General features: G+C 31.9%; 1 protein-coding gene across 3 annotated transcripts in view; it reads right to left on the reverse strand.

The window, feature by feature from the left end:
* The window catches only part of LOC148237111 (lachesin-like), a 306,235-nt gene that overhangs the window by 11,795 nt on the left and 273,628 nt on the right, over positions 1–20,812 (reverse strand). For all 3 annotated transcript variants that reach the window (XM_088183322.1, XM_088183323.1, XM_088183324.1), the window contains one exon: positions 431–559. In XM_088183322.1, coding sequence (XP_088039448.1) covers positions 431–559 — 129 coding nt within the window. The remainder of the gene's footprint in view (positions 1–430; positions 560–20,812) is intronic.

Consider the following 20,812-nt stretch of genomic DNA (forward strand, 5'->3'; position numbering starts at 1 on the left):
ATAATACACTATAAATGCAATATAAAATAATAATAAATAGATAACAACAGAAATACTTATGGAAAAATACGTAAAATTAGCTCATAGGGTTAAAATATTATAAAAAAAGATAACCGTAAATTCCCGGGAATACCCGAGACGAAAATTAGGAATTTCGCAAATACCACTTTTGACCAATTCTTTATAAAATAAAATTTCAGCATATCTTGTTGATAGCTGAAAATTATTATTAATAGTGACTAATTGTTTTTCTGTTAGACTGTTAGTGTTATCTTATTATATAGATAAAAATAATTTAAGAAGCACGTATAATATATAAAATCTAAATATTCAGTCTATGTAGACGTAAAAATCTAGTATGTAATCATATTTAAATGTGATATATGCCGGTCATCATCATACAAAGTGTTAAAATATTAAAATTACTTACAATTTACGTGAACCATTATCCTTTTACTGACAGCTGGCGGGACGTCGTTTGAGGCAATGCATAAGTAAGCTCCCATTTGCTTCCTCTCCACTTTCACCAGCGGAAGGTTTTCTCCATTGTACACCTCGACTGAAAAGAAAGAAAAAAACACCATCTAAATAGACAATTCCGTGTACAAGACATTTCTGGTTTACGTCTTTTCGGCTCGAGTATCGACCGTAGACTTTCAGCAGATTAATATTGCGAGCAATATGAATGAAAAAAATCAACGCGAAAACACATTTAAGAAGCGTTATTGGCGAACAAATTGCAAAAACGTGATGGAATTTACATAATAATTAAAATTTCTCTGTAATGCAAATTTTTGCGCCGTCATCGCGACAAGGTAATTTTGTTGATGTTTTTTAAGTAGGAGATTATAAAGTGAATGAATATTATTTATAAAGCAATTTATTGATTGAAACATTTTTTTAATTAAAACTGGTTATAAAATGTTTCATATACAGTATATATATATATAATTATAATGTATGTATAAAATATATTATACAATATCTGTATATATTATGCTATATACATGTATGTATAATATAAACAGTAACTTAGGGATTCTGTCCAGGGATTTTGATGCGATTTCCCAGAAAATCGCATCAAAAATTCAGTTTTAAATTGCACGATATTATTTAAAAAACCCTTGATATTCAAATTTATATATTTTTATAGAAAACAATTTATAACTTCAATAAAAATTGCTATTGTTAAATAAATCATTGTTGTAAAAATGGTATTATTTTATAATGATTTTTTTCAATATTATTAGTGTAACATAAAAACAGACTATATTAAAAATAAAAAAACGAATTTTTTTTACATATATTTCAAAATGGAGTTATTAAAATTATTGATATAAATCCCAAAATATTTAATTTATGCTGTTTAATATATAGACCTTTAGAATTTTTTTAATACATATCTTATGTTAGTGCCTCTCGAAGTAAACACATGTGCGTTTTTAGTTATTGTGAACCTTTCTATATAATCTCTGCGAGCAGCTTCAACAAATTATGATAGTATTTCGGCTCGCTGCATATTTTTATTTGTCCCACGAGCTTGGGTATTAATTTAAAATTCTCAAAAATATGCAATATAATGGAACGGCATCGAGATTCAAAGTTGCGAGGGCATGCAGTCCGCATGTCCTTATCTCTCACTCACTCTCGTCACTTAACACGCGAGCGAGCGAAAGGGAAAGTATCTCACCGCACGCGCCTCATACAAATAAATAATAATATTTATATTGTATAATGCATTTAAATTTATTTACAATTAATTGAATATAAATTTTATTATAGTATATTTATAAATATAAAAACAATAACGCAGAATTAATTTTGAATTTTAATCAGACAAACAATTTAATATCAGGAATAAAAAAATATTTTAGTAAGCGTCAAACTATTTATAATATAACTCTGCTGTTATATATGTATTTATTTGAGATTTATCTGCAATTTTTCTGTAAATAAAACTTTACGCAACACAAATAAAATATAACAATGGAAATATATGTTGATAAACTATTCAGCGAATTTATTTATGGGACACGTAATACTTGACAGGGTGTCGAAAAATTTCATGGAATAAAAATATGTCTGAAATATAAATTTAGACGATTTAATTTTTAATAAGCGGTTGATAAAAAAACGGCTAGACGGTTAAGGTAAAATAAACAGGTTTTTGCCATAATTCAATTTTGTAAAAAAAAATTGCACAGGGTATATGAAAAGCTAGTAATGGCACTGTGTATGTAGATACATAGGTACATATATCCGTTAAAGCTAAACGCTGTGAAGGCTTTCTAAGATTTAAGGAGCTACTGAGATTTAGCGGTCAACCGCAAAGACATGTTCGCCATATTTGCTTTGAAGGTTTATATTACGATCGCAATATAAATCTTCAAAGAAAATATTGCCATCTATGGACGTCTTAAGATTTAAATTACATATTTTTGCTAAATTTATGTAATTCTAAACCGTACATGATAAATTTATGTATCAGATTATTAATTTATAACATAGGCGGTGATATTTTTAAAATTTATTATTGTATAAAGATGGTTTATTTTAGCCATATAAAAAAAAGTTAATTAGAACTATAGGCATTAAAAAGATGTTTCATTGTATAATTCAACTACTACCGTTTTGTTCGAAAGCTTGAAAATACATTTTATATTTGATACAAATTTTCTATTTTAAAATATATTATATACATATTTACTATATGCGATTAATTATTTTACAGATTTATTTAACATCCTTATTTTAAATTTGGCGGGCAAAATAAAAAAATAAGTTGGTCATCGTTTGATAATTTGCTTCCCAAAATTTAATTTAGGTTCTATAGCCAATGTTTGAGTATGATGTATTTTTACAAAAAATACATCATACTCAAACATTATGCCTGCACTACACTCTCTGGAAGTTGTCCGAATCGAAGTTACAACTAAAGTCGGCCGAGACCTACGACTTCGAGGAAGCGACCACATGGCCCCAAATTTCATATGCCGTCCGGACGGCGGCTGCGGCCGAATCGAAAAAGGTGCCAAATAAACGCAATTTTTAAATTGTCATATTATTAAAATTACGCTACTGATAATTATAAAAGTTTGTGTGGGCACTCACCAATACAATACCAGTGAAAACTTTTCGGTCGTAAATATTCAATTTACACAAAATCTTTGTCGGCTTTTGCAAAATGCCATAAGGCATAAAATGATACTTCAGAATATGAGCACCACATCTGTGACTATCCTAGAATTTGTCGCCATCGATTCTTAATAAGAATTCGTTATGGTGTGACATTTATATAAACCGATCTAGGAAAATACATAAGGATATTCGAAACGATTTTTTTTAACAAAATCAAGTACCACTAATTATATTTTAATTATTTAATTTTATATGAAAAAAAATATAATACCGATATCGGTTAGAAGAATATACTAACAAATATATAATTGATCCCTTTTGGTGCCTTAAAATATTCAAAGATGTCAGTAAGAGTCTGTTGAAGTCCCCGATAAGCATGTGGTATTATAACTTGACCACGTGACCACGATGCAGCGCTCGACATACGTGTTGACCATAGGACGCCTACGCGCATACTGAAATTAAACTGAGTTACTCGTTCTATCTCAGTTTGCGAAAAACCATATCATTATCTCTCTCACTGTCGTCACTTAACACGCGAGAGAGCGAAAGGGGAAGTATCTCACCGCTTGCGCTCGAAAGAGCAGCTCCGACTTCGGTCCGTTTGCCGACAATGTTCGGAAGCGCTCGAAGTTGGCTAAGTCGACTGAATTACCCCCACTTTATCTCCGGTTCTCGGTTACCTTGGACAACTTCCGAGAGATTTTAGAGCGGACAGAACCGAACTCGACCGAAGTAACTCCGAATTAACCCACTATATTCTCCGTCCTAGGGCAACCTTGGCCAACTTCTAGAGTGTAGTGCAGGCATTAGTGTGTACAAAATATAGGTTTGATTGTATATATGTATATACAACTATGATGTATTATTTATAAACGTTTTGTTTCAATTTAATTTTTTTTTTTTTTATATTCGGTTTAATTTGTTTGTATGGTTAATTGTATTTAATCTATCACTCACACACTTGTTACAACTTAATACATATTATTGTATAAATAATAAAAAAGTTTAATATACTAGGTAAGTAATAATAATAATAATCCAAAAATAACTACAATTGTACATATGTACGAATGATCCAACAGCGAGCTCTTACCAATATTTCAATAACAAGTATACTACACACGAATACACACATTTCTTGATTACTTTCGCAAGGGCCCACTCATCTCATCCGCCCTTTCAATTTCGTCTTCATTACAATGACTTCGTCATATCCACCGAAGTAAATAATAAACCCAATATCGGAGGGTGTTCTCCCGTCTCCCGCCGCCATTACGCAGCGAAACCATTACACATTTAAATGAGTATTACTTTGAGTGTCTCGAACGATGTAACCGCAATATTGCGGGTCACCACTGTGGGCGCAAACGAACCACCTTTATCGCGGCGGGACACACGATCCATTTATTGTGATTAATTTTTATTTTATTCCTTAAAAACAGCTTATTTATTCATTTGGACTTTTAGTGACTTTCCAGCCACATAAACGCCGGAAAAGTGGGAACAGTTTATTTTATGAACATATATATACATATAGAGAAATATAAATGCCACTATCAGGCGGTGGAATTGAAATGACAGGTCTTGCAAGTAATTGCTGGTGTGTATAGCTACTTTAGTATCCGTTGCACCACTGCCGTTACCAGTCCAACCCTATGGGCGGGCACCCAGCTTGTGACGGCCAGATGAGCGGGACCCACCACTCGTAGTACTACATATTTTATCGGAGTTTCATTAGTATTTAACACAAGCGCACGGGGAGACGTGCTCTTCTTGGTTGGCCTGCATTGCTTATCATCCTTGTCACAACACCACACCCCTGATCTTCAAGGAATGTATATATTGCTTCAGTCACAGCCTTGATCATCGGTTCCCCTCAGGGCCGAGCCCTTTGACCCTGCTTACGTTGCTCTGCTATGCTTTGTTCGTCATTGGTAGTGCCTCTCGCCCTATCTCGGACAGTTAGCCCGAGAGGTCCCGAATTTGTGTTTTAACCTCATGAGGGGTCCCTCGATCTCCCACACTACAAGGTGTGATAGAGACTGGCGCCTTCTTTGCTGGTGGGTCGAGTTGTATTATTGTCGGCTGTGCTTTCGTGGAACGGCTGGGGTCTGTTGTGATATTTTCTCGTGATGATGCCGGGCGAACCGCTGACGTGTCTCGTATCCATGAAATGTGCTGACTTATCTCAGCTGTTGATACCACGTGGCGTATCTCTAGCCTCTGTAAATGGCCACTTAAGCGATTGGTAACCAAATAGTATAATAACAATAGTATTATGTGCAGGGCAGCATATCATATGGATTAATCAGTAGATTTTATATTCAGTATAAATAATCGTTATTTGGGTTATCTAAATAAGGAATACACTATAATTTCAATTTTTGAAATACTCATTTAGATGCTAATAATGAAAGCTTATTGTCAGTAAGTATGTCTTATGTTCTTGTACTCTTTATAAATGTATATAAATATATTAAATTGTATTACATTTTTGTATTAAAGCTTTTAAATACAGATATAGGATTCTTGTTAATTTTAAATAATTAAATTATTTTAAAATATGCATTGAAATTTTTTCATTATAAAAAGTACAAAATTAATGTAATTACTACAACTTTCTATGCTAAAAAAATATTAAACAGACTTAAAGTTTAATTTCATTTGTATTTGATCTAAAAAATAGTAGCTACTTTATTTTTTTCTTGTAGAGCTATTATTCCAAGTCACGATTATTTTATTTATTTTATTTTATTTTTATTTTATTAATTTATTTAGCTTAATAGCTAATCTTTACATCTAACAAATTTAGTAAACATATATAAAAATATATAAAAAATACATAACAGAAAGAAAAAATAAAAATATACAATAATAAAGACTTAATATTATAATTTATTTCTATATGTACGAAGGTGTTTTTTTATTCCATTTATGAAATCCGTTATATTTTTGCTGTTTCGGATTTCTCTTGGAAGACTATTATATAAATCAAAACCTCCGTACATAATTCCCCTAGCCGAACTCGTTTTCTTATACTTAATTATCTTTAAATTTTCTCTATTTCTAGTATTATATTTATGTACATCTTTATTTCTTATTAAATACTTATTAAAATATTCTGGTAACATATTATTTTCTAACTTATATATAAATACTAAAACATTCATACTAAATATTTCTTGAACATTCAACCATTCTAATCTATCAATCATACTTTTACAATTAGTTAATCTATTTTTATTTAAGATTACTCTCATTGCCCTATTTTGTAATTTTTGCAACATTTGTTTATCTAATTTATTTAACATATTTAATAGTGTTGCACAATAATTAAAATGGGGCAATATTATACTATTGTAAATTTTTTTTTGTATTTATACTTAATTCTTAATCTAGATAATAAACCTATTTTTCTACTAATTTTTTTTAATATGTAATTACAATGTTCTTTAAAATTTAATTTTGTATCAACAATTACTCCTAAATATAATATTTTATATTATCCACTATTTCTATCCTAGAGTTATTTATTACTATTTTGGTACTATTATCTAACACATTTTTATAATTAATAAACATACATTTAGTTTTATTCTCATTTAATTTAAGTACATTATTCTTTAACCATATTTCTAATATACTTAATTCATTATTTAAATTACTTACAATTTCTTTAATGTTATCACCTATGCAATACATTAATGTGTCATCCGCAAATAGATGAATTTTACATTTTTTCACGTTATTAACTATATCATTAATATACAAAACAAATAACAATGGTCCCAATTTAGACCCTTGTGGTACTCCATAAGACACTAATTTCTCTTCAGAATATACATTATTTATTTTAACTTTTTGTTTTCTTTTATATAAGTAATTATTAAACCATCTTAAAACTATATCACTTATACCTATACTCTCCAATTTCTTTAACATTATTTTTCTGTCTATTGTTTCGAAGGCTCTCTTGAAATCCAAGAAAACTGCTCCAATGATTTTGTTTGTATCCTTAACCAACAGCCAATCATTTATCACTACTTGTAATGCAGTTTCAGTCGAATGCTTTTCTCTGAATCCCGATTGTTGTTAACATATTATGTTTTGAGAAGTAATAAATTCCTTTAATTGTTTGATTACTACTTCTTCTATTATTTTTTCTATACACGGTAGCATGTTGATTGGTCTCATTTCTTCAACTTTTTTACTATTTTTTATTTTAGGTATAGGTACAATAGTAGCAATCTTTAAATTTTCAGGCATTTCTCCTAAGGAGAGTGCTTTATTTATTAAATAATTTAATTTAGTTCCTATTATTTCCCATGTTTCTTTAATTATATTTATATCTAGTTCATCAGTACTAGTTCCTTTTTTAAATTTACATATTATGTTATGAATTTCATTTAATGATACTGATTTAAATTTACTAAATTTTACAATTATTGCTTTATTATTATATTGTACTAAATTACTAATCCTTAGTATTGAATTCACAATTTCTTTTATGTTCTCAATGTAATATGTATTCATTTTTTTTGCTATTATATGTGACTGATTGTTTATCGGCTTTAAACTGTTATGTTCATATTTGTAATATTTAGCACAAAGATAAGAAAATAAATTTTGCAAAACAAAAAAGGTAGAGTGGAAAAAATGTCTTAGGAGATTTTTTTGAAGAAATTAAAAATTTAAAAATATTTTACTACGAATATAAAATAATAAGCAAATCTTCTAAAAAAAATAGTAAAATTAATATTAAAAAATATACTGTTTTTTTTACGAAAAAAATAATAACATATGCTTTCTCCATCTTGGGGATAGCATATGTTAAACTAAATTAGAAAAAATATGCAAAATCGCTACAAATCGAACAAAATATCTTGTTATGAATGGCGACAGATGTTCTTTGGTTTGTCCGTAGCTCGTATATACATCGAAACTATATAAATTATAACCTAAATATGTATATTTGTGTGTATGTATGTATATATGTATGTGTGTGTATGCATATTAACTCTAAAGAAAAATAATAAAAATCGATATCCAGGTAAATGGCTAAATGCTAAGAAACTGAAGCAATTTTGGCGATATTAGAAAAAACGCTGTCGGAAATATTAGAAAAAATAAAGAGAAGGAAAATATATTTTAGTAAAAAGTTTGGAAAGAACAAAAAAATATAAAATGAAAATTCAATACAAATAGCAGTAGAAAAAAGTATTATTATTACCACGAAGATAATTGTAATGGCTTTTCCGATGTTTGTGTCTACGTACCATAATTAAAAAAACATTTTACGAAAATATTAAGAAAGAAAGAGAAAGTTTTTCTTGGAAAATTCCATTGAATAAAAAAATATTAATTAAATAAATTAGATGCCCATTATGAGTTATTTGATATGATAGCTATGTATATATTAAGTGACAATTAGTGTTTATAAATAAAGAAGATAGCACTGTTTATTATATTTAATAATAAATCCAAGGTCTTTAGGACATTCAACACGATTTTCTTTACATACATACATACATATATATTTATATAGATTGCGAGATTCACCTTATCCGCCCCCAGTTTAGACGACTGTCATGGATGCTTAGGTTCGCGGCGAGTCGCAGGGGAAATAATTCCTTTCATTTACATTTCGAGCAGACACAGCGGTCCCTCGTACTCACAGGGATTTAATTAAAAAAAAGAACGAAAAAAAACAGAACAAGGAGTCTCAGGACGAATTTGAATGACGCGAAGCGACCGACCGAAGAAGCGTTTGTAAATAGCAGTTATTTTTTTCTCGATACAGAAAAAACTTGCTTGCTCCGATTTTATGCGTATTTTATTTCGCTAAGAGTGGGTTGAGGTGGGTTAATCGTGAAAAATGCAAAGCGAAAAAGGAAAAGCTGACCCCATGACGAATTTCCCATTTATCATTCGCAGTCGTGACGTTCGCTGTGCGCAGTAATATTTTCTCAGATCGGCCTGTTTTATTTTTCAGAGTGTAATAATAAACAAGAAACACATAATTCTCTTTTCGGGAAAAGGGCTTCGCTGGTTGTTTCAGATAAAAATGCTTATTCCGTGCGACGTGTGAAAGGTTTACGTTACTCGGTGTCGTGTTTGTGGAATGATAATAATATACTGAGGCCGATGCGAAACGCTCAATAAATATTTTATTAACAAAAATTCAGACTGGGAGCAGTGACATCGACGTTTACAATCTTCTCTTAATTAGTGTCCTTGAATATAGCTCTATTGTCTGGAATACCAGCGAAGCGAAATACTCCTTGTTATTGGAAAGATTTTTAAAAATATATTAATAGCAGTCGTATTTTGATTTTTGGTAGGAGCGTTAAGATATAGCTAATTGTATTTTCGACGCTACTATTTTTTTTATTGCTGTGCTTCAATTCATAAATGCTTGACTGCATTAAAGAGTTGATTGCGACCCTTATTCTTGATTGATTATAAAAATAAACGATTATTATTTATATCTGATTAACATGAGCACAACACACTCCCCACCCTTTCATTGTCCCATTCTCTCACTCTTCCAAAACCCAAACAAACATGTTCAAATTGAAATCTCTCTGAATGAATGTCGAGCATATGTGCGAAGGATACATAAAGAGACGAATTTTATTTTTAGTTTTACTACTGTCGCATCTCGTTTCGCAGTGTTGCCAGCAGCGAAAATTGAACGCCTTTTTATAGTTCGCGATATGTGAATATTTTATTGGTGGCAATTCAGAAACGCCGCGTCGCCGTTTTGATCCAAACACTTCAAATTTCGTCCAGGGACAGGGAGCGATAAAAAAGATAGAAAAAAAACGAAACGCGAAAGCATTAAAAACCGCGACGTTATCGCTTTACAATTTTACATCTTTTTATTTATTTAGGCATAAATAACGCGTTACGCATTCAATGGCCGTCATAAATCGCGTTGTATTTTTTTCAGCGTTGGCTTATTTAATAACGCGTACAGAAATCTCGATTTAGCCGCCCTTTGTTTTATTTCCATTTTGTTTCGCGAAGGACGAAACAGGTGCGGGTTTGGAAGAATTAAATTAAATTAAAAAACAACTCTGAATAAGCAAATAAATGAACAAGTGGAATGCCGTGATAAATAATAATTTGGGTATATTCAAAGCCTGATACACAATAAATATGTACTGGATTTGTTTCGAACCATAGACAAATTATCGCCGCAATGCTATCTTGTTTTAAAATTAGTTAATAAATTAAAATTTATTTTAATCATACTTATGCAAAGGCGTAATACTTTTTGAGACTGTGCAGTACTTCTGCCGCTGCTGTGCAGCCTTTAGTGAGAATTAATGATCCTTGGCCTAATTAAAAATGATTTTTTACATTGCTTTCTTATAGGTCACGCAGCAACAATTGCTGATGTCGAGCGTTAGAAGATCTACACAGTTGTTTTTGGGGATTGCAATAATACAACAGACAATACCGGTATTGGCATTAATATTATTGTTTTAATTAATTGACCGAAAAAATATTCCGCTAAAAAATACCGCTCGCATGATTCATAATGTTTATTGATTAGCAAAACTTAAGCATTCAAATACCCCGGCAAGTATTATTTCGATTTATTAAGTATTTTAATTAAATCATTTTCATTAATTAAAAAATTTTTTATCCTCGCATGTAGGACAAAAAATCTCTCTCAGGATCATTTATTCGAAATTAAGCTGCCGCTATGAGTAGTATTAGAATATGTCTTAAAGTTTGTTGTTAAGACCAAGTAGTTAGTTTGATTGTTAAGGACAAGAAAAGAGGTGAATAATAATAAGAATAATCGCGCAATTAATTTTCCGACCGACTAATTCGTAATACGTTACGACTAATGCCACATATTTTTAGAACTATGTCATGTGTTAAATATTTATCAAGGGTTTTATACACTATTTACCGCATAATTCGGCCATTTTATTAGTATTTGAGACATTTAAAATTTAAAGTACTGAAGTTGTTACAACTAACCATTATTGAATAAATTTTGCTTTATTATCAAACTAACATTTGTACACAAAATAAAAAATAAAACGACATATGATACTATTGCTACATCCAAATATTATATTTTTTTATTAAAAAATACGTATATAGGCGGCTCTCGACTTTCGAAAGTTTGACTTTCGCACAATTCGCTATTTCGCACATTAAAAAATAAAAATAAAAAAAATAAATAAATTATAAACACGAGTGAGAAACGGAAAAACTTGTGTTGATACGAACAAAAATAAATCAAGGACTCATAAACTTCACACAATTCAAGATAAAGATGGAAATTATTAGACGTTCTGATAGCGGTGAATCTTTTGCTTCAATCGGAAGTTCGAATGATACAAGCAGATCTACGATATGTTCAATTTTGCAAAATAAAAATATAATTAAGAAATACGTTCAAAATTGTGGAAAATAAAGATACATTTCCGCAATCTTTAAAGATATGTTTTTAAAAAAACATGGATGAAATAGAAAATCTTTGTCATCGTGGATCGATAACCAACATCAAAAAGATGTCCCTCTGAGTATTTCAATTATTCAAGCAAAAGCTCTTAGTTTGCACAAAGATTGGAAGGATAGATTAAAAAAAGATTTTAACACGGTTTTTCAAGCAAGTAACGGTTGATTTTACAACTTTAAAATGAGGTATTCTTTTCATAATATTAAATTTACTGGAGAATCGGCTGATGCGGATTAAGATGCTGCAAAAGAATTTATTTCCTAATTATCCAAAATTATTGAAGATGGAGAATATTCCTCTAGCCAAATATTTAATGTAGATGAGACAGGTTTATTTTGGAAAACTCTTTATCAATGAAAAATATTAATGAAGTCTTCACGCAGCTTGACAAATTTTTAAATATTATGGAAGATTGTGATCCCAATGGAAATCGCATATCTCAAGTGCGTAGGGCAAGCAATAAAAACATAGCATGTTATAAAATACTATATGAAGAAAAGAAAAAGAATAGTGGAAAACAGTTAGCTCTTGATAACTTTTCAAAGGAAACACCCGCAAACCCTACTTAAACGTGCCTCTTAAATGCCTTTTAAGCATCTTATATTTTATTATTATCATATTTAATGTTTCTGATATGAAGTGCAATTTGAACTTCAATGAACAATATACAATTCAATTCAAAGTTCAAAAACTATCTTAAGTGATCGTTTGAAATAAGCGTTAGTTTGTATTCCTGGCAATGGACTGGATATCATGGTTACCCAATACTTAATTGCACTTTCACGGGTGTATTTGCGGCATTTAATTGGTTAATTCTCCACACGTCCCTACCACAATGTTATCGCACGCGCGCAACAAACAGTTGCGGAGTGACTATGCGACTATGAACCAAGGTAAAAAGTCTCAATGCAATCGAGGAAATTGTCTGGCGCAGGCACCAAACACGTTGCAGGTACTATATCCCTTTGTGAAAGGCGTTATCGCACGACGGTGCAGCTTTGTGGGCCGCGGCTTTGCAGGCGTCCATTGTTTTGCCACTAAACCATGGGGAAATCGACCGATGTGTGCCTTTTGACACACCATGTAGAACCTACAGAAAGCATTGTGACTAGGTGGCAACAAAGACGCACCAGAACACGAATGGACACAACGCAAGCAATTTACGCCTGAATAATGTTACCGAAATCTGATGGAAAATGGTATATTATAATGTAAGTTTTGTACAATAAATATTTGAGCCCATTGGTGCGGTATGCAGCGCGGCACGAAAATAATCAGTGTACAGCTACAGCGACACGCGGATGTGGTCGTTAGATTAATTTATACATTGTTTCATTGCTATACTATTAATCAGTAACATCGTTAGCTAATAATGGATTTTTTTCAGATGGGAAAATGTTGTTATAAAAATGAGCGAGATCAACGTTTTAAAATTTGTTTTTTTGTTATCCTGCATTGTATTACAAATCAATTAACGCAATTTGAAAATTTTCGGGTATTCTTTCAATGTGTAAATTGTACGGGGATGAAAAAATTCAAAAGGAGTTTTATTCTCCCGTAAATATTTAAAACGTTAATCAAATTCTTGATAAAGCCTTTGTATTTCGTCTTCATACTTTTTCGTGTTAGATGGATTCTCTTTTCTTAAGATCAGAAAACATGGCAAATTATTCGAATTAAGTTAACGATACCATATTATAAGCATATTTTTTAAAGATTTTATTTTATCAAACATTTCGTTATCAGTTTATTTGGTCCTTGCATTCAAATCACTTAAATGCTGAATAATATAAATATAAAATCCAAAATCACACGTCCATTCCTTATGGATATTCCTTCATCTCCAAAAGTAAGTTAGTTTCCTCTCTTAATTCATAAAAGTGCTTTGGCATTTCACCAGAATTAACCATCGAACTTTGGTGTTAAAAATAACATCACTGTATTCGCTTACTATGTCATTATTTTTTTTAAATTGGCGATGATTCAGTTTTTGAGATCTAATAAAATTAATAACGTTGTCGATTGTTGGGATAATTAAAATCATTTAAAAAAAAAATTCTTGGTGTAAAATGCGGTAGGTAATAATTAATTCCCATCCTACTTTACATTATTATCGGGATGTTTAATTGCCCATAACAGTTTTTGATTCCTCATACACATATATTTCTGTAGTTGTTCCTTTTAATAAAACAAAGGATGCTAGTTCTTCGATGAAATTAAAACTGAAATCCTTTCCTCTCAAAAAACAGCAAGTTGCGCTGTGTCGGTAATGTCACAGCTTTAATCTAAAGCTATAGAAATCCATTCCAGCTTCGAAATTCGTTCCTTGAAATTGCTTTTGATATCATTTGAAAGAGCATCAATTTTACTTGCAATAAAAAACCGAGCTGATTTTCAAGAATACATATTTTTTGACTGAGATCCGCTACAGCTTCTAAGCATTTTATTAATTCTCCATCAGAGAACGGTTTAATTATTTTCGCTATAATTTGATTGACAATATAGCTTGCAGGAACTGTTGTATCTGATATATACAATGCGATTTTAAATATATTTTGCTACTGCTTGAGACTTTATTGCAGTTTATGTACATTGTATATTGTTAAATTTTAAAGAATGTTTAATTTAATAATGCCTCTTCATATTCTGTTTCATATTATTTTAACACAAATGTTTCTTCCGAGCATATTAAGCAGAGAGCGCTGTCTTTAGCACACGATTCTTCATCAAACTATCGATTTTCGATTAAAACTTTACATTTCCTAGATATCACGCTTATGGTACAACAGAGAACTGTATTATTAAAAAATATATTAAAATGAAAAAATAACTGTAAAATCCGAATTTCATTGATTAAACACATAATGAATTCAACAATTGTTTCAAAATCATTGGACTCTGGTGTACAAGTGGACGTCATATACACAGACTTTGAAAAAGCATTTGATAAAGTTAACCATGCTTTACTTGTAAAAAAGTTATCTAATTTCGGGTTTTCTGAAGATCTCATAAATCTATTCTCAAATTACTTGACCAATAGATATCAATTCGTCAAGTATAATAACTCTTTTTCAGAACGATATAAGACCCCTACTGGAGTACCTCAAGGATCCAATTTGGGTCCATTGTTGTTTTTATTGTTCATTAATGACATAGAAACGGCAATAGAGCATTCAGATTTTTTATTATATGCAGATGACTTGAAAATTTACAAGAAAATGCATTCGATTTCTGATTCCCTCGACCTACAGGAGGATCTCAACTCTATATGGAAATGGGCGTGCTATAACCAATTGCCTTTCAGTGTAAAGAAATGTCACACAATTTCATTTTCAAGGTCATTAACGCCGGTAAAATATTCATACCATCTAGGCGGATATTTTCTGGAAAGGTTTTCTTCAACTAAGGATTTAGGAGTGACTTTCGAAGAACGTTGGAAATTTAGCCAGCACATTGCAGAGACTCATAGCAAATCCTTAAAAATGCTCGGTTTTATCTTGAGAAATGCGCGTTACTTGAAGAATACTTTAGTATTGCGCACTCTTTATGATACTCTAGTCCGCAGCATACTAGAAACTAGCTCTATCATTTGGATCCCAGGCGTAATGAATCAATGTAATGAATTGAAGCTGGAAAAAGTACAACGTAAATTTCTTCGATATTTATACTTGAAAGAATACGGGTATTATCCGTTCTTGTTTCCTAGTGCTTTTATTTTGGGAGCCCTGGGATACGTTTCTTTGTTGACTCGCAGAAGTGTTTATGTAATTAAACACTTATGGAAATTGCTCAAGGGCATTGTAGACAATCCTTCAGTGCTCGAGCAGCTTCAAATGTGGGCTCCTGAAGGTGGTTATAGTTCTCGGTCGCGTCCACTATTCTTGCCTGTTAAGTGTAGAACTGGAGCACTTGCCAACTCTTCTCTGGCCAAGGCTATTTATCTGCTCAATTCTGTCCATAGTAATATTGACATTTTCTCTTGCACATATGGAGTTTAGGTTCAGTTCGTATGGGACAATGCACACCTGTTGAGGTGATTTGTGTCTGTTTTGTCTTGTTTATATTTGTATGTATTATGATGTATTAGTACTTTTGACTATCGTGACTAGGGATTCCAATCCCGGGATCCCGAATCCCGGGATCCCGGGATCCCGAACGATTTTCAATACCCGATGAGTCCCGGGATTATAAAACATAATCCCGAATTTTTCGGATTGGTTGATTTATCAAGCACAATCGAATTATTATTGACAACATCGTTATATTTCGTGTACAAACTTGCGCGACTTGCACGTGTCATCTGTGAATCTTTGAGGCTGTGAGTCTGAACGTGCTTTTTCAGCAGCAGGCTGCTTAGGAACCAAAATAAGATCAAGGCTAAACGATAAAACACTTGATGCTTTGATGTTACTTCGTGAGTTTTATTCAAAATAATGTTTTCAATTAATTGTGTCTATGAATGTACATACCTATGTACATTCATTGTCAAAAGTTCATTTTTTTCTTCTCAAATAAATATATAACCTTCCCTTTTTTATTTTTATTATAATATTTTCTATTTTAAGTCCAAGACTAAAATTATACGTACTTTATACATTGTACGTTATAAAAAACAGATGTAAAAATATATTGTATTATTCATTTTAAATTATTTTTATCGAAAAAATAACATGAAAATTATCCCGGGACTTGTCCCGGGATCCCGGGATCGACGAAATTCAATACCGAAATCCCGGGATCAAAATTTTAGCCCGGGATTGGAATCCCTAATCGTGACGCATTAGGTTTGCCTGTCAGGTCACGATGGTTATAATTTTAATAAATAAATAAATAAATAAATAAACAACAGTCAAATAGTCAAATTTCGATAACAAAACACTATTCTCTTCAATAATGGTACAAAGAGAAACAAGATAAAATAGATGAATCTGAATCGGGTATCCGGACACTCGCATATTTTAAAAATAACCGAGTACACCGTTATTTTTAAGTGGTACTCGGTTATTTTAATTTCAATGTATTATTTGGTTTCTCTATATGAAATATATATCTCACACAATTCAAAAGATCCAAAATTCCATAAAATAAATACATTATTGTTTTAATGATTAAATCATATGTATATATACAATATATACTACATACAACATTGATGATAACAATTACACATAAATAGTTATTTGATTAGGTAATTAATATTACATCTGTTTTAATTTTCTACTCAAATATTTTATTCATTTTTATAATTAAATACTATTTAAGCAAAATACGAAAATAAAATATTTTAGTTTATAATATATGTGAATAATATAAATTATAATTCTGTGTCGGTATATTATAGTGAACAAATATTATCCAGAACTGAACCTCGTACCCGGTTAATTTATGAGAAAATACTTGAGAACCGGGTATTTAGATGCCTTAGGTAGATCTACAATATTATGAAAAGTTTCAATAGCTAAATGTGATTTTAAGCATTGCTTGAATTTTAATGGTCTGCGAGTTTAGCAGACAGGCAGACTAGTCCTATTATATATCTGTATCTACACATACCCCTTTTACTCTTGTGGCGCTTAAGCTGTTAAACAAAGGTTTGCCGGATGTTTTGAAAGTTGCAGCCGAAGGGGAAGCGTGCACGGAATTGCGAGTAGTTTGCGCTCTTTAATGTCGCAACTGGGATTGCAAGAGTAATGAATTTATGTATAAACAAGCGAATCGAATCCATGATTTTCAACTTGTACATACATAGGTCGCAGCTGGGGTGAAAATTTGACTGCTTGCACCAACTGCGAGGGTGCCTTAAAATCCCAGGAACAAAGATGGGGTTGTGATGCAGCTTAGAGTTCAGAAGAATCGATAAAAGGGAGGGTGAATTAAAGTAAAGACAATTTTCCCTCGCGCTTCTTCAGTACTGCCTTATATTTATATATGTCGGCTCTGTTTTATTAGAGACGGTATTCGTGATCGAATTTCGTATTATTCGCTCAGGGGCAAATGTTCACACTTGGATGGACTCGTTGGAATATTCGTCTCGTTGCCTTAACACTCATAGACAATACGAATTGATGAAGCTGCACACGTTCAATACATGTACTATACATAGGTACATACATACATACATATTAAATAGATATATTCAAATTCAAATATATAATTACAAATTTTGTTGATAAAATTAATTTTTGAAAGCTCTTAATAAATGTTAATATTTTTTATTTATTAAGTAGTTGCTTTATATTTTTTTCTTTAATAGTAGTAAATTTATTTAAAAATTTAATATGTACATCGCAAAAGTTTGCAATAAGGCAGTGAACGTCACAGCTTCCACTTTTTATTCAAAGCACACGGACGGTAAATTAATCGAAAGATCTGTAAGTAGATTATTTGCCCTTATATGAAGAGGATATTGACTATTTTTGTACAAAAAAAGTTAATTGTGTAGCGAATCTATGCATCAGACATGAATCTGAGATCCCGCCTTGATCCTGATGTTTTTTGGTGTTCCTAGTTTTTTTGGCTATTTGCTTATTGCTGATTGGTAAATTAAAGTTGTGGTTGAACTGGATTTAAAGTAATGGGTAGGGATGTAATTAGTAGTTGGAGGGTTAGAATAGCTTGTGGGCGTTTGTGTTTATGGGGGATGGTGTTAGGGTCCAGGTCCGCTAAGTACTGTAAGTGAAGTCACCTTCGATCTCGGACTTTGTACGAGCAATCATCTCTAAGACACGCGCTCAAGGACAAGCACTGACGCCTTCCAGAAGAAGATATTCATAAAAGCTGCAGTTATTGCAGCGCAGGTAGAAATAAAAACAACACACAATCGTATTTTCGTGCGATTTTGTTTCGTGACACGGCTCTAGCATGCACGAATGTATGTAACTCAATAAGGTGTCATCGATGCTCGGCATCGGTATGCGGAGCGCGTGTCAATTTAATAATTTATTGGAAATACGCCTTTTGTAGCCTTTTCAATTATATCTTTCTCGTCAGGTATCTTAGCTAAGTGATTTACTCCCTGTTGTTAAAAAGGAGTTGAAGACTTTTTTTCAGATATCTCTACGAAAATATATATTTCTATTCTAGTGCGTTTTTTCTAGAGGGTTTGGAATACTATTTATTGTAAGCTCAGTGTAGAGTCTATTAAATAAATCATGTTTTGAAGTTGCTAAGGAATGTTTGACAACTCGTTGATGCGAGTTTATCCAAGCTATTTATATTCTGCGGAAAACTGGTATTTCGTGGAGAGTTAAAAGGTGTTCCACAAACAAAACACAAACATGTTTAATCACATATTATCAGACGAGTGATAAAAAACAACATATCTTTTCGCACTCGTGCGCATCAAAGAGATTGCGTATATTGCTTTTGTTCGGCGGCTCAATCCCATTCAAGGCGACAGCCACTTGTCATTAATCTGTCGACAGTTGCTGACAGATTTTATTCACAAATCTTATTAAAAGAGCTTGAAAACTACATATTCAGCATACCGCTGTCTAAAATCTGGATGGAACAAGTCTGCGGAAATATTATCTATTACACAAGTGAGTGTGTGTTTTAATATTTTTAATTCAATCAAATTTCAGCAGAGAATAGATAATATATAATATAAACAAATAAATCCAAACAAAAAACATTTTGTATCTGTATAATTTTTATTACGCAATCACTATTTTTAATGCAGGTTTTGAAAACCGGTTGTTTAACGTGAATATGTTTACGGGTGGTCTGTATTTTTGTTGAATGTCACGTAATCTTTTAGCGGTTTCCATCGTCCTAATCAGAATGGACTAAACTGGTAGCACAAAGGCCGCGGGTTCGAGCCACGGCAACAGATTAATTTTTTTATTAATAAAAATGCGTTTTTTTTTTAAAAAACGGCTCTATCAATGTATTAAAAATTAAAATACACATAAAATAATTTATATTTTATTATATGTCATCAACTCCCAGACTTTCGGTCTGGTAGTTTATATACTTACTTGTTGGTATTCATTATGTCTGATTGACATATCTAGTTAATACAGATTTACCCTTTTTTTTGGCATTTACAAAAAAAATCGTATGAGCTTCACACATGGTATAAACAGAGCGACAAGCAAGTGCTTCAATCAGTTATCTCCACGCATTCGCGTGATTAGTCTTAAACACATTAATAACGTTTAAAATTTTATGACATTTCAAGAAGTCAGACGAAATGTTCAATGCTGAACTATTGTTGCCGATCAAAAGAATCGTCGCGCGGAAGCTGAATACCTGCGCACAGTGCTAATTAACACCTGTACAGCCTCAAAGACAACTCATCCATCATGCGAAATTCGTTTTGTCACGCACAGCCGAATCCCTCCCCGTTTATTTATACTGCATAATACACGCGTACCGTTTAAATTAACTTGTTCTCAGATTCGCGGAATAGGGCTGTCACTTTTACGGCCTCCAGTTTATTTTTAACATCTACTTTTATTTTGGATATATTTTTTAAGAAAAAAATGTTATTGCGTAGTTCATTAAAAAAACAAATTAAAATGTAGATAGAGTATGTCTTTAGCCAAGTTTAATACTGGGAAGCTTTCAATAATATTACCAACGTTGCGTAGATTGTGCAATCACCAAAGAGTAAACAACTATGCAACTTAACTAGCTTAACAGAATAGTATACAAATAAATACAAATTCGATTTTATATTTTTGGAGAAGAGAGAGATTTAGATTAAAGTATGATCTTTAGTTTTGAAGCTTTCCAAATGTGGCAGCCCTAAGCGAAAGAGAATGAAATTCGCGAGCGGGCTCGGATTTGCGTGTCGCACGGTGATTATCTTGTCAATGCCGGCAAGATGGATGTGTCGGCTGGCTTATGTCAACAACGAGTAATGATGTTAAATATTAGATTCCGTCGGCAAAAAGAGCATTAGGTCCTAATTACGTCGCCGTGAGAGCACACGGAAAACCATTCGTTCGTGGGAGTGTTGCCATTAGCGACTTTTTCTTTCGCTGCAAAACGTCGAATGCGACGGAGGCGTAGTAATTAATTCGATTAATGAGTTTCCGTTTAGGGTTTGCCGGATTGATGTACGAGCGAATAGAAATCTAATTAGGGTATTTTGTTCTTTTGAGGGTGTTCTAATTTTGGCCGGAGAGAGCGATTAGCCAGTCGATAAGATCACTATTTTCGACCGTCGGTCAAAAGCAT

This window comes from Plectrocnemia conspersa, unplaced genomic scaffold (genome assembly GCF_051122295.1).
Source record: "Plectrocnemia conspersa isolate PC_06_02 unplaced genomic scaffold, ASM5112229v1 ptg000003l, whole genome shotgun sequence".
Taxonomy (NCBI): Eukaryota; Metazoa; Arthropoda; class Insecta; order Trichoptera; family Polycentropodidae; genus Plectrocnemia; species Plectrocnemia conspersa.